This window comes from Rhinopithecus roxellana, chromosome 13, assembly GCF_007565055.1.
Source record: "Rhinopithecus roxellana isolate Shanxi Qingling chromosome 13, ASM756505v1, whole genome shotgun sequence".
NCBI lineage: Eukaryota > Metazoa > Chordata > Mammalia > Primates > Cercopithecidae > Rhinopithecus > Rhinopithecus roxellana.
In genome coordinates, this window is record NC_044561.1 from 34229799 (window position 1) to 34245514 (window position 15716).

Below are 15716 nucleotides of genomic sequence, written 5' to 3' on the forward strand. Positions count from 1 at the left end.
CACTGGAATGAAACAAAATGGATACATTAATGTGGTCAAGTCTTCGCCCAGGCAAACGTTTTTAGTACAAATCAGAGAATTCAAACATGAACTGAGAAAACCTTCTTTGATGTCATATTAACTATGGCTACAGAATTAATGCTGCAGACGAAATGTATGAGTATATTATATGATGAAGTAGAACTAGCAAGTACAAAATTTTGCTATAAAATGGGTAGAGAAGACTGAGATGGACATTAAGTCAAGAGGTTTTTTGTTTTGTTTTTTGTTTTGTTTTGTTTTTTGTTTGTTTGTTTGTTTCTTATTGAGAAAGCCAGATGGTAGTGACTTGTGTTTTGCAAGTACACGGATGGTAAAGATAAAGGAGGAAACTGATGAATACGGAAGATAGAAGAGATTGTTGAACATCAGCGTCCTTAAGTCTGAGGAAGAAAGGCATTCATTACACAAGTAGAGGGGCTAGCCTTTGATGGGATCAGAGACAATTCATTACGTACAGCGCGATCAGAGACACTTTATTACGTACAGCATATGTAAGGCAGTAAGTACATAAACACAGTTTCAATGAGTTGTAGATTTGGTGGTCAAAGGATGTTCTCTTTTGCTCGTGCCAATTTTCTCAGTGAAATAAGAAGCAAGTCTTCTGCTGAGAGTGAAGAAAACTGAGGGGGTATTTGAGGTTAAGAAGAAAACAAAAAAGCCTGCAACGGGAATCTCAGAAAATGAAGAGTATAAGATGCCCAAAGAAATGTATAGCTTCCAAGCAAGGGCAAAGGCCACAACACTTAAGAAAATGGTCATTTACTCAAAGTGAAATCATGCAGCATGATTGTGCATTTTTCTCTAGTCACATTAAGCTTCTAGCTCTTGATCCAGGATAACCAAAGTGTTGGGTTTAATAAGGGTTGGGGTTCTTCCAGGCAATGGAGAAAGAGATAAGAACATTGACAATAGGTGCAAAAGAGTAATTTTAGTGATGGCCCATAAATCAATGATGAATAACAAAGGACACCGTGACAGGAAAGAGGTGACATCAGTTTGAATTCCTTTAAAATTGCCATTAGTAAATTGGAAATGCAGGTGAAGTCCAAGACGCAGTGGAATGAGTATTCTAGAAAGATACTAAAGGGTGCTGGTCAGATTTATTAATTAACATTTACAAAATAGCACTGTTATTGCCAACAACAAGGGTGAAGAGATTTTAAAGGAAAAATAGTCAAGGGACTTGAGAGGCAGGGCTAGGTGGATGTTGAAATCACAAGAATGATAAGAGAAGTTGTGGAGGAAAGAGAGACCATGGGCCAGATGTTAAGTCTTCAGTGAATGAAGGTTTGGGGTAGGGCAGACCACAGATATTGATAACAAGAAGTAGTATAAGATTGCCCCAGCTACTACTGAGGCTAAGGCAGGAAGATCTCAAGTTTGATCCTGGCTTGGGCAAAATAGCAAGGCACCTACTCCATCCAAAAAAAAAAAAAAAAAAAAAAAAAGGCATGGTATATGCTTCTCTTTTCATGGCATATGTACTACAAAAAAGCACATGGCAGACTGGGCATGGTGGATCAGGCCCATAATCCCAGCACTTTGGGAGGCCGAGCTGGGTGGATCATGAGATCAGGAGTTCGAGACCAGCCTGACCAACATGGTGAAACCCCGTCTCTACTAAAAACACAAAAATTAGCCAGGCATGGTGGCAGGTGCCTGTAGTCCCAGCTACTCGGGAGGCTGAGGCAGGAAAATCACTTGAACCTGGGAGGCGGAGGTTGCAGTGAGCCAAGATCAGGCCATTGCACTCCAGCCTGGGCAACAGAGCAAGACTCCATCAAAAAAAAAAAAAAAAAAAAAAAAGGCTTATATGCTACAAAATGTTTTATTTTATTTATTTATTTATTTATTTGAGACGGAGTCTCGCTCTGTCGCCTGGGCTGGAGTGCAGTGGCGGGATCTCAGCTCACTGCAACCTCTGCCTCCCGGGTTTACGCCATTCTCCTGCCTCAGCCTCGGAGCAGCTGGGACTACAGGCGCCCGCCACCTCGCCCGGCTAGTTTTTTGTATTTTTTTAGTAGAGACGGGGTTTCACAGTGTTAGCCAGGATGGTCTGGATCTCCTGACCTCGTGATCCGCCCGTCTCGGCCTCCCAAAGTGCTGGGATTACAGGCTTGAGCCACCGCGCCTGGCCGTTACAAAATGTTTTAAAGAGTTAAGAATAAATAATAGTTTGAAAAGTGGCTATGAAGATTATGGACAGCCTGAGCACCTCCTGGCCCTATAGGTGGTAGGATGTGGGAGAAAAAGAATAGCTCTGCTTTGGTAGTGCTGCTGAGGAAGCCATCCTCTCCTGGAAAATCAGATTTTAATTAGAGTAAAAAGGTGATGTGAATGTTCCTTTCCACTTCCTGAGTTAACCGTCTCATGCCTCTTCTTTCATCTCAAAACTCAAAAATCCCCTCAGCTTCCTGACTCTCAGTAAATGATTTCTCAGCAGATCTAATTTCTCAAGAAAACAGACAGGGTCAGAAGAGAACTCTCATTCTGAAAGCCGGAGTTGCACAGTGGAGACAGCGAAAGAGGGTGAGGTGACAGATTGTGCTCCACTGAGCACAGTGAAGCGGGTGGGGAACGTCTGGAAAAGTAATAAATCAATGTGCAAAGCCTTCCAGAATTAAAGGTCTGCAATAAGGAAACCTGTCTTTCTCATGATGACAGAGGCATGTGAGGCTTGATGGAATTTATCTTGATGCTATCTGAGTGGAAGGGGAACAATAGGTTATACTATATATCTTTGCATATTAAGCCATTGTAGAGGATAAATGGGCAGTATTGAGTTTATGTGGCTGGGGATGGGGGTATCGGAGGTCTTGCCAGGAGCTGTGTGGGCCTTTATTTAAACCCTCTGTTCTGGGTGGGGTTAGGACAGTTTTGAGTAGTGGGCTTTGGGGGAGAGTAGATAAGAAGGTTTACAATAAGAAATTGTCTTTAAATATAAGGCATGAGATTCATCAGTTCTACCAGGTATTAAAACTATTTAAAATCAGTAGTAATTAAACTGAGGTGTGTCTGGTACAAAAAGATATACCTTGGTCATTGGAACAGAATAGGTAGTTTAGAATTATATATACTCTAAAGGAGACATAGCCAAAGGATGTAAAATGTGAGGATTATTTAATAAGCCACATTTAGATAATTTGGCTTAACCAAAATCGAAATCTTAGAAAACATAAACTTTGATGCAAAAATATGCCAAATAAAATAACAGATGTAGAGAAGCATTAAATATATAAATTTAAAGAGGTAAACTCAGAAACAGGACAGTTATGTATCAACTATCTGAAAAAGACTAACTTTTAAACTTGGAAACAACACAGAAGAGACGTTTTCAGTGAATAACCATGTGTTTTGTTATGCATAGGTTTAAACTTCAGAATGTCAGTAAGGTAAAAATTATATAATAAACCATTTTGACGAAGGGTTTTTATTAAAAGACATATAATTTTGTGTACTTTTTAATATTTTACTTATATCTTGATTGAAATTAAGATCATCATTTAGAAACTCACCAGTCCAGAACAACAGCACAAAATTCATTCAATATGAGTAAAACAGTGCCAGACCTAGCTATTAGCAAAGAAATTATCAAGTAAAATAAAGACCTAAATTTTTCACTTCATTTACTAAAATATTAAATGGTAATATACTTGTATACCCTTACAAGTTGAAACAATTCTTTTTGAAAGTAGTTTTATAATGTGTTCTAAGCAATAAAATGTATGTGTTATTTAAGCCAGCTAATTAATTTCTGGAATTTTATTCTTAAAAAAATCAAAATAATAAAAAAGTCTATGTGTAAGGAGATATTCATCACTACATTAATTATAATAAAAAATTAACCTCAAAATAGTGAATGGTGGATGGAATAACTTCTAAGGCAGCCATTAATAAAGCTTATGAAGAATATGCAGCAGAATGAAAAGACTTATGTTATAATACAAAGTATATATAATATATGATATATATTATATATAATATATAATAAAAAGTATAGACCATGCTCTGTGACTGCAAGGATGCAACTACACACAAATGACTAAGAGACAGTATACAAAGATATTATTTGTTAAATTGGGGTGACAAAATTATGGATGATTTTCTTCTGCTTCCAAATTTTCTGAAATAATCGTGAAGTGTTTGGGTAACACCATGCATCTTCCCACCACATTAGCTTTCGAAATATTGGACTGAGTGGATAGAAAACATTACATTTCTTCTCCGAATTTCATGGCATTGCTAAATGTTTTAAATACTGTAGACAGCTATATCAGACATTGAGGATAAATGGCCTATTTACCCTACTTAAATAGGAGATTAGAATATTGGTTATGAAAAGATTTCAAAAGCACCATATCTCCAGCTGCATCCATATAACTTGTAAGTATGATTTGAGCTGTAAAAAAAGAACAAAACCTCTTAGGATTAATCAGGAATTCTAAAATTGATACTTTGAAAAGTTTACTTCCAGTAAAACTTTATTATGTGCAAGAAAGAATGATAATACAGCCAACAGTTATACAAATATTATTTCAAACATCTTCCAGTGGCTATTAGAAAAGATATGCCATGTTTATTTCTTGGTGGGTAGTCCTCAAAATACCACTTTTTAATATTACATCAGAACTTTATCGAAGTTCAAAGATTATATGAATGAAAGACCACTGTCATATCTTAGATTTTCATGTTCAACATGCAGCTGCATAAACCATAGGGATTCTTGCTGAAATGTCCTCCAGCAGTTTTTATGCAGATGGCAGAATATAAACGCTTTGTTAGAGATGCATAAACACATGCCATGGCTTCATGACAGAGAATGATGTAGAGTCAATCTGCAGAATCAGTTGGTGTGTGCTCCTCAAGTGGAAGGCAGGGAAAAGCTTTGGCAGAAAAGCAGCATAGAACCACATGCTTATATGAAACGGTGCAAAGGGTTTCCTGCTGCAACTTCCTATTTTCCATGGAGGCTGCAGTGTTTCATTCTTGGCTTGGATGAAGTTTATTATAAATCTCTTTGTCTCAGTGCTCCTAGATGTAATGAAGTTGAGGAGTGGGTATAATGCAGAGGGAATGTGTATTTAGACTCCACAGGACTTACTCCATTTTGTTGCAGGAAACAGAGCTTGGAGTAGCCCAGCCTCCAAGGGTCTGAGGGAGCATTGGGGAAACTGTATGTATGCATCCTTGCTGATTTATTTACAGAGCTATGTTCTTGGCTGAACACCCTCAGCCTGCCCAGCCCACTAGAGACTTGCAAGACTTTTGCTCCATAAAGGAGTGCTCAGGGGACATCCCACTCAGTTCTATGGTTCCATCTTCCTCTTCTCTTCAGTGGCTCAATTCTGCTTCCTCACATCCTCCAAGTACAGGGCAATCAGTAAGTGATTCAAATCATCAAGCTCTTGGCAAAGATAGGCAAACTAAAAAGATCCAGAAGAAAATTGTATTAATCCATTCTCACACTGCTATAAAGACATACCTGAGTCTGGGTAATTTATGGAGAAAAGAGGTTTAACTGACTCACAGTACCACTGACTGTACAGGAAGCATGGCTGGCGAGTCCTCAGGAAATTTGCAATCATGGCGGAAGGTGAAGGGGAAGCAAGCATATCTTCACGTGGCCAGGAGAAGAGAGAAAGAAGGGGGAAGTGCTACACACTTTGAAACAACCAGATCTTGTAAAAACTCACTATCCTGAGAACAGCAAGGGGGAAATCCACCCCCATGATCCAATCACCTCCCACCAAGTCCTTCCCCCAACACTGGGAATTACAATTTGACATGACATTTGGGTGGGGACACAGAGCCAAACCATATCAAAAACATAGCTTTTGTCAGCATATCGGTGGAAGCGCTATGTATGTCTATGTCTGTTTATCAGAACACTGTCAAATTCTTATTGCAAAGAGTACAAATTAAGGTTCATGCAAAAGCAATCGCAGTTTTTGCAATTACTTTGACGGCAAAAACTGCAATTACTTTTGCATCAACCTAATAGAAGACATTTAGAAAAGTTTGTTGAAATGTTGTCTGTTCTTTTCTGCCACTCTAGTATTAAAAGCTTGCCCACTTATTTGCATTATTATGACACTGGTCTTTGATTTGGGTTACATTTGCAGTAGACAATTAAGGCATGTCCGTTTCCAAGCAGAATCAGGATCCTGAGGATGATTCAACTACTGGCAATTCATCAGATTAGTTGCTGAGGGAGTTGCTCAGATGTTGCAAAATGATTCAGTTCTTGGAAGCACAGATAAATTTCAGCTCAAGGAGTACTTCTCTTTCAACACTAGAGAAAGGAACTGAGACCACTACAAAATAGACATTTATGCATAGTCATAAAGTGTATTAAAAGGTAGAACAGAGGATACTAGAGGCTGAGAACGGTAGGAAAAAGGGATGGATAGGGAGAAATTTGTTAAGGGATATAATATTACAGCTAGATAGGAAGAATAAGTTCCAGCGTTCTATACCACTGGATGACTATAGTCAATAATAATATAGTTTCAAATGGGTAGAAGGAAGATGCTAAATGTTCCCAGCAAAAAGAAATGATAACTGTTTGAGACGATGGGTATACCAGTTACCCTGATCTGATTATCATACACTATACATATCAAAACATCACTATTTACCCCATGAATATGTACAATTATTATGTGTCAATTCAAAAAATAAAATAATTTAAAATTTAAAAACTTTTTAAAAACACTGACATATGGTACAGTAAAAAGTTAATTTAAGAAAAATTTTCAAGTAAGATGCAGAAAATTAAATTATTCATCTTTATTTCCTAACCTATTTGTCCTCCTTTTTTGTCTTCTTCTTCATATTTCTGCAATAGTTCCACCCCCCTCCAATTATAGGAGTCCTGTACTGGGTACCCAATACCTCAATCCCTTCTTTCACTTTCTCCCCTTTCTCCACACACCCAGTCATCATCTAAAGACTTGGTTGCTCCAGGACTGTTAGGATGTTTTTCCCTTCACTGTCATGAGTCCCTTATCATTCCCTCACATATGCCATTACATTGTTGCAGCTTTGCTTTGATCTGCCTCTGCCTCTGTCAACTGCTGAGTGCTCTTCCCAAAGCATATTCACTACCATGATCAAAGAATCTCTGATAACTACATGTTATACATTCTACATTGCATTCAGAGCCCACCATGGTGATACAACTAGACTCCTCATTGTCTTTTCCCATTCTCCCTTTCATGCACGTTTTGCTTGAGCTGAAGGGCTCTCCCGCTTCAGTGCTTTTGATCAACCTGAATTGTCCCTCAGCTTCTCTTTCTGCCCCTTCAGCATCATATTTTCAAGAAACTTTCTCTAAACAACCAATTCTTAACACTTTGACCCATGATACCACATTTTAGAGCACTCACCCTTTCATACATATGTGGTCTTGACCTAATAAAACTAAGATTTTTGCAGCCACAATTTATGTCCCTTCCCAAAGTGTCTAGCCCAGTGGCTTCAACACAGTAGAAATGCAAATATTTGCTAACTCCCTGATGTTCTCTTCCCCTTCTTTTTCAGCAGCACCACCTCCCTACGGTTACGACCATGAGATGGAACACTGTGCAGACTTGCCTCCTCCATACTCCCCCACCCCACAGGGCTCAGCACAGCGTTCTCCACCCCCTCCTTATCCTGGAAACCCAAGGAAATAATCTATCTCCCAGAACAGAACATGTGCCAATGGGTGATCTTGCCTGGAATAAAATGCCTCTACTCAGAAACAGGCAGGAAAGAATTGCTCCAAGGAATACTTTTTGGGGTCAGATAATATGTCAGGTGGAGTATACCTGCTAGGAGATACAGGGTTTCTACCCTGCTCAAAGCTGACCCCATCTGGAGTATTAATGTTTGGTTCTATGGAACCACATCAAGAGATCCACTGATCCACCTAAGCACATTCAGAGAAGAGTAATGTAATTGACAAAATATCTGATAATCATGTTGTTTAAGGCCAAGGTGAAGGAAGTTTCAGTATTGATCCTGGAAAAAAGAAGATCTAAGTAGGATGGGAGAATGATTTGGCCTACACAAGGAAGCAACTTTATTCTACGTAGCTTTAAAAGTCAGAACTAGAATTGTTCATTCTTTCATTCATCAATAAATGTATTTTAAGTGCCTAAGAGCTTACTATGTGCCTAGCACTGCTTGAGGTCCTGGTGGAAGTTACAGGATGGGTGCTCTGGTTTTAGTACAAGAAAGAGTAATGACCAGATTGCTTTGTGAAGCTCTTGGTAGAGACATGCTCCAGAAGGGATAACAAAATCAAATAGTAGATGGGTCCATTGGGCCTCAACAGTTCTGCTCGTGTTTTAGGTGGGTGTGAAGTGAATTTCTATGTGTTCAATAGTGAATACAACAGAAAGAGTTGGATCTTATTTATTTAATTACGGAGTTAAAACAAGACCAAAAAGACTCAACAACCACTTGAAGCCAAGAACTCTTCAACGCCAGCTACTATCACCTAAACATCATCTGACTGTATAGTGGATCAGAATAAAGGTTATTCCAACTGTGGGGAGAAAACAAAATTGTATCAAGTTCCACAGGTAGCAGATACATCACTTCTGAGTAAAAGATGAGAAATCAAACATTCCCACAGGATTTCAGGTCAGGGAGCAAAAATCTCAGAACTTGACCATGAAGATACACAACAGGCTTGCAAAAAGAAGGAAGAATGGGAAATGAAGTTCAGATTCCCTTCTGTGGAAATCTTTGAAACTACTATTTTTTTCTTTTTGTAAAATTTTGATAATCTATTCTCTTAAAAAAGTTAGTAACAAAATTAAGATACTGACATCAAACTGTTGCCTTTTGCCAAAATGCAAATTTTATGAAGTGCCTACCTTTATATGTATAATAAATAATTCTAATGTGCTGTATTTTGCTGTGAGTGACCTTAACATTTTATATTTTTATATGAGTTGTTTCAGGTATTTATAAATATTGTATATTGAACATTGGAAATAGATGATTAGATTTTTGTGTCATTTTACAATTAAATCTAAAATGTTTAATCCAATATCATCATCAAAATTCAGTGAAATCGCAAAAAGTGCCAAGAATTTTGCTGAATTAAGGAATCAAATGAAGCATTTTAAGGTTTAAGTTATAGTACCTATACTTGCAGATAAGAAACTTACTACATCATTATAAGTAGTATATATGACTTTCAAATATCTATATTAGAAAGATATTGATCTGACTGAAATATAATCTACCTGCCAGTAAGGTCCAAAGGCTGAATTTGTTTTGAATGACTTCCTTGATTTTTAAGCACTGATTATTTTCTTATACATGAGGATGCGAAGCATTCCGGAGTTTCAGCCTGTTCTAGTGAGGGGCTCCCCGACTTACATAAAGTTTTCAGCACAATTTTAATAGTACCTATGCTTTAATTTATTTTTCTTCTGCATGTGGTCAGACCCAATTACACTGCAGCTATGACTCTCAAAGTGCCAGGGTCCCTGTGATGATTCTGAGAATGCTGAATACAAATATACCATATATTCTTCAAGAAAAATGGAAAGGAAAGACCAGCAGAAATAGAGTTTTATCATCTTCACCATCAATAACATTTATTGCATACCTCCTACGTTCTGCAAATTTTCCCCAAATAGAAGCCAGTTCAGTCCACACCATCTCTCTTCTTTGAGTTGTTTATGGCCTCCCATAAGGCATTTTACAAACCCATAAGCCTACAATAGATGAGTATTTTTACTATTTGTATTAAGTGTCATAATAGCATAAATGCGCACATTACAAGTATAGACTGTTGGAGTTCACTGGTTGTTTTCATAGATGATGATGCTTGGGGAAAAATAGTATAGGATGTGAAAGCTTTGAATTATGGTTATTTAAAAAACTAACATTTGCTGTGGCCAAAGTGTTTACAATAAGCAATAAAATGAAAGAACCTATTATAACGTAGATTATATTTTCATTGTCTTGTGTCCATTTTTTTAACCCTCTATTCCTGTTGACTTTGCCTCATTCTTCTGTAAAGGAAACACAGGGCTGGAGCCAGACAGACTTTATGTTGAATCCTGTCTCCTGCCTGAGTGATCTGAAGCAGGCTACTTCATCTCTGAGATTCAACTTTCTGCTCTGGAAAATGTAAATAATATTATCAATCTCATCGCATTCTGCAAAAACTGGATGAATATATACAAAATTCTAAGTATAGTGCCAGGCACATAGAAAGTGTCCAATAAATATCAGCCCAAAATAAATTAACAAAACAACAATACAATGAGAACAACCTCTAGAACTGTATTATCCAACACAACAGTCACCAGCTACATATGGTCATTTAAGTTTAAATTAATTGAAATGAAATTAAATGAAAAATTTACTTCATCTGTCTCACTAACCCCACTGCAAATGCTGCATAGCCTCATGTGGCTAGGGGCTACCTACATTATTGGGTAGTGCTGCTCTAGAGAAATCTATGCAAAAACACAGTGAAATAGCAGGAAGTCATTGAAAAAGAGACCACTCCAATCATCTCCTCCAGAAGAAACTATGGACTTTGTCAGCTAATTGTGATGTCTTTCACTTATGTGTGTGGAGAGTCCACTCCCATGGAAGCAAGGCCGTAACTTGTGTGGGAACCATGAGCAGCGAGAGGGTTATCTGGCCCTCTCCAGAGCCATGGGCAGGAAAGCTGTTGCAAGAGCTGAAGGGCTGATGATAGGAGAGAGACCTTAGACCTGATGTTAGAGCTGGTGAAACAGAGCCGCAGCCTGTTCTCAGAGTCTAATCAATTCTGCAGCTGCCTACCCAGCTTCAGAAGGCAAATTGCCACTACAGGATCATCTGGGGCTACCTACATCTTCCTAAGGTGTAGGCTACCCTTCTGTTTTTTCATCATCTTGTTCCCACAACCAAATGAAGGCAGCACTCATCATACATCCACTCTACTTGTCCTTGTTTAACCAAACTCATTTTGCCAATTTTTGGTTGTAGGTGAGGAAGGGACTGGGACACATAAGACTATATATGAAGCTCATCAAATAGTGGAGCTCTGGGTACTGTTGTTTTAATTTTTCACTTAATTAAAATGACCTAACATCAGCATGCCAAAGTCATATGGTCACCTTGTTAATCACCACAGAGGCATCTAAGGACTACTATGTTCTCAATCAAAACCTATCTGCAATGCATAGTTTTTATTCTCTGATTTGGGGCCCAAGCTGCATGGCATATGGCTGAACTTGTACAAGGGCAAAACTCTTCGGGTGCAACTGTACTGTGTAGTATGGTTAGTTTAAACAGTGTCAGGACCTCCAGAAAAGGAAAGTGACATGATTAACTATAAAACAAACCACAGGTGATTCTGATTTCCAGCCTAGTTAACCCCACTCAGGCTTCTAACACCCCTCTAATGCAGAGGACAGAACCAAGGCTTCAGAGTAAGGGAGACTTTGGTTCCTCTCTCATCTCTGTCATCTTCTAACTACATGTTCGGAGCCAAATAACATTTCCATAACCTCAGTTTCATCCAAACTATATAACTAACACCATCCTTGCCAGGTGGTTGCAATGATTATAAACAGTATATGAAGAACATCTGTCACAAAGATCACCTGGGTTGGTGACTCTGACAGATGCAACTGAATATACATATTCTCTTTCTTTTATGCCCCACTCCCAAGCCTTACCACTTCTATAAACAGGTGTGTTCATTATCCATTGCTGTGTGACAAATTAACTCAAAACTTAGTGTCTTGAAACATGTATTATCTCAGTTTCTATGGATCAGGAATCTGAGGGTGGCTTATCTGGGTCTTCTGACTCAGGGACTGTCACAGGCTGCCGTCATCTCAATGTACAACTAAGAAAGTATCTGCTTCCAAGCTCACTTCCATGCATGGTCATTGACAGGATTCAGTCCCTCCAAGGCTTTGAGCTAGGGATTTCATTTTCTCACTAGCTATTGGCCAGAAACCACCCTCAATTCCTTGGCATATGGGCCTCTCCATAGGACAACTTTAAATATGTCAACTTGCTCCCCTAGAGCAAGCAATCAAACAAGAACCATGGAGTGGAAGACAGTGCTAGAAAGACAGAAGCCACAGACTTTTGAAATCTAATATTGGAAGTGATATCCATCACTTTTGCCATAATCTGTTCTCTAGAACCAGGACACTAAGTTCATCTCACATAAAAGAGAAGGGAATTACACAAGGACATGGAAACCAAAAGGCAGAGAGCTTTGAGGGCCATCTTAGTAGTGGGTGTACCATAGCAAAGATATTTTATCTTATTCTCCTTAAATTGATTATTTAGAGTTTAGGCAACGTAGAAAATAATACCTTCGTTCTAACGAGAATGCACCAACTCAACAGCTGAAAGAATCCAAGGCCATGCTTAACTGTGATCAAATTGCTTTCATTTAACTGACGAGCAGAATGGAGCTGGCAACATTCAAGGGCCGCATTAACTAGATAAGTGCTACATTCCTAAGAAATATTGAAAAGATATACACAAGGCTTGTGTTTCTCATGAACTTCATTTATGAGCTAGACTAAGGCCCATCGTATTAGGCAGGGAGTGAAGTGCAGCACATACCACATACCTTTATGGACGAGTCTTAAAATAGTGCCAGTTCTAACCTTTGTTTCACCTCTGTTCCAAGATATTTAGTCTTCATCAAGAAAATAGTTCCAAGACAAGTTCCCAGATGAGTGTTCAGTGGATCAAGTTGCTACCTAACCTAATCCTGAATGCCTTCCCTAAAAATAACATCCAATCCAAGGAAATATTTGGAACTGTGGGAACATGTGTTAGGAATATTTGCCTTCTCTGGATGCATGAAGGAGAAATTGGTTTTTTAAAAATTTAGACTTTGATTTCTATTTCTGCTCTGCTCCCCTTTTACTTTTCTTTTTTTTTTTTTTAATGGAGTTTTGCTCTTGTTGGTCAGGCTGGAGTGCAATGCCATGATCTCAGCTCACTGCAACCTCCACCTCCCGGGTTCAAGCAATTCTCCTGCCCCAGACTCCCAAGTAGCTGAGATTACAGGCGCGAGCCACCACACCCAGCTAATTTTTGTATTTTTAGTAAAGCCAGCGTTTCACCATCTTGGCCAGACTAGTCTCAAACTCCTGACCCTCAGGTGATCCAACTGCCTCGGCCTCCCAAAGTGCTGGGATTACAGGCATGAGTCACCGTGCCCAGCCTCTGTTCTCCTTTTTTCTAACCCAGTCATGAATAGCTCTTGAGTGTGTATCACCTGTCATTTATTTTTTAATTGTTGTTTGTTTTTTCTTTAGAGACAGGGTTTCATTCTGTCGCCCAGGCTAGAGTGCAGAGGAATGACATTGGCTCACTGCAGCCTCAACTCCTGGGCTCAAATGATCCTCCCACCTCAGTCTCCCCAGTAGCTGGGAATACTGGTGCGCGCCATGAAACCTAGCAAATTTGTTTATTTTTTTGTAAAGACAGGGTCTTGCTATGTTGCTCAGACTGATCTCGAACTTCTGGCCTCAAGCAATCCTCCTGCCTTGGCCTCCCAAAGTGCTGAAATTACAGGTGTAAGCCACCACACCTGGTTCATACCTGCTATTTCTGAGCATGAGGAAGAAGCAAGGGAATCATTTTCTGAATCTCGTTTGGTCATGGCTGATAAATGAATAAGATACCTTGCATTGTTTCCATACCCTGCAAGATGAATAATTTTTTTCTGACTAAAATCTGAAGAGATCCAAGAGATGTGATTCCCCATTTTTGTACCTTATCAGTTAATGTCTTGATTACCACACATTTTGCATATCATCTTCCCTACTGACCTGAAAGGAACTTGAAAGCCATCCAAAGGGATAAAGCATTCAGACTTCAACTCCTGCTTTACCTGTGAAATGCATTTGGAGACCACCCTCTGTGTCCCTTGCCACCAGCTGAACGCACAGTGCTAATTCCCTTACCTCCTAGCCTGAGGATAGATAAACCCTCACTTATGCTGCGGAAACCCTCCTCATCTTTCCAGATCTAGGTAAAGAGCTGATATCTGGAGAAGAGGACCCTGGTAAATTTTCCAATCAGAATTAATCATTTCCCACCTCCAGCCATTTTGGTACCTAATCCAATACCTCTCTTGTAGCCTTGTAATAGATTTGTGTAAATGTCTGTCTCCTCCATTAGATTCTAAGCTCTTTGAGAGTCAAGACTGTCCCTTGGGTATTTGTAGTCCTCAGGGAGTACCTGCATGATATTTGGGACATGGTAAAAATGATTGAATATATTAAGTAAGCAACTAATATTTGACATGAAGGAATATTAAAATAACTTTAAGAATTAGAGGAAGTGAGTTTATAGAGAGTAACATATTCTAACTGTAGTCCATAATCTAAGGTATGAGTCAGACAACTGAACAAAGGCTGTAGTTTCATAATTTTTAATTGATGATACATGTCAGTACAGATAGAGTTAGATCATGCCTTTAAGTGCCGTATTAACACATGCCCCTTCATGAGAGGAATGCGCTCACCTTGAATGACTCACTTAGTGGGAACCGGACAACATGTCAGTTTGGGAGAGGCACTTTCATAATTCTCAAAATTAAGCTTCTCATTTTTACATAAAAAGAATACCAACCAAATATCAGAAAATAATTGCTTCATGAATTGTATTTCCATAGAATAGATTCTAATGCAATTTAGACTTCAGAAACAATGTGCAAAGGATACACTAAAGGTATTTTACTAAAATAAGATGCCATAGTTTTCACATTACCATTTCTCCAGGGTATGTTGAAAAACTACTGAATATTCTGAAAAGAAACAAAAACACTAAAATTGGCTGAAAATGGGTTATAAAATTGCATCCAGCTTTTGTGCTATTATTATTTAATATGTATGGAGAGAAATGGTGCATTTATCCACATTCTGAATAGTAGTAATACCACTGTAAAAACGTTGATTCTCAATGGAATAGTCCCTAGAAATGTGTTACCTTAAATAATAACAGTAAGTGTGTGTGCGTGTGTGTGTGTGTGTGCACCAAGCACTGTTCTAAGCAATTTACATTTAATTTACATTTAATCCTCTCAAACCCATGGCATAGGTATTCTTATTATCCCCATTTTGCAGCTTTGGATACTGTAAATATGTCAATTCATAATCTTTTTAGGCAAATTCTAGTGATAGGCATTGTGCTTTTATTATATTAAAACAATTCTGAAAAACAGGACATTTTTATGCGAACATAATTCTAACTCTTTCTTCCCCTAGGATGAACCTTGCCTAAGAGACTTCTTATTCTCTCATGCAAAGAAAATCTTGGCAGAACCGCTCCCTGTGCTCAGCCCCTCAAATACTGAGAGTGAGCAGTTAAGCTCAGCCTGGGCTCCTGCCTTCTGTGTTACATGCAGAATACAATGATTTCAATGACTAACCCTTTTCTCCTAGTACAGCATAAGCAGCCATAAAGTAGTACTTACCTGCAACTATTGATTTTGCCAAACTCAAATGAATTAATAGAATAATTCTATCAAACAATTTAGATGAACTCATTATTTAATTTTTATGTGAATTGACCATCATATTGGCACAAGTTCTTTACAATATGTCAGCAGAAATAAAAATGAGGACCACACGTCACTTCATTATATAATGATTTTTTGAGCAAATACCTGGCATGACATAAGATAT

At 38.5% G+C, this 15716-nt stretch overlaps 1 protein-coding gene across 2 annotated transcripts in view; it reads left to right on the top strand.

Moving 5' to 3' along the window:
- Positions 1 to 10000, top strand: part of CYYR1 (cysteine and tyrosine rich 1) — a 108587-nt gene extending 98587 nt beyond the window's left edge. Inside the window, exon 4 of one of the 2 annotated variants that reach the window (XM_010383442.2) lies at positions 7585 to 10000. In XM_010383442.2, the coding sequence (XP_010381744.1) occupies positions 7585 to 7718 (134 nt within the window). In that variant the 3' untranslated portion in view covers positions 7719 to 10000. The remainder of the gene's footprint in view (positions 1 to 7584) is intronic. The other variant, XM_010383443.2, reaches the window with a different exon arrangement.
- The last annotated feature ends 5716 nt before the right edge of the window (positions 10001 to 15716 follow it).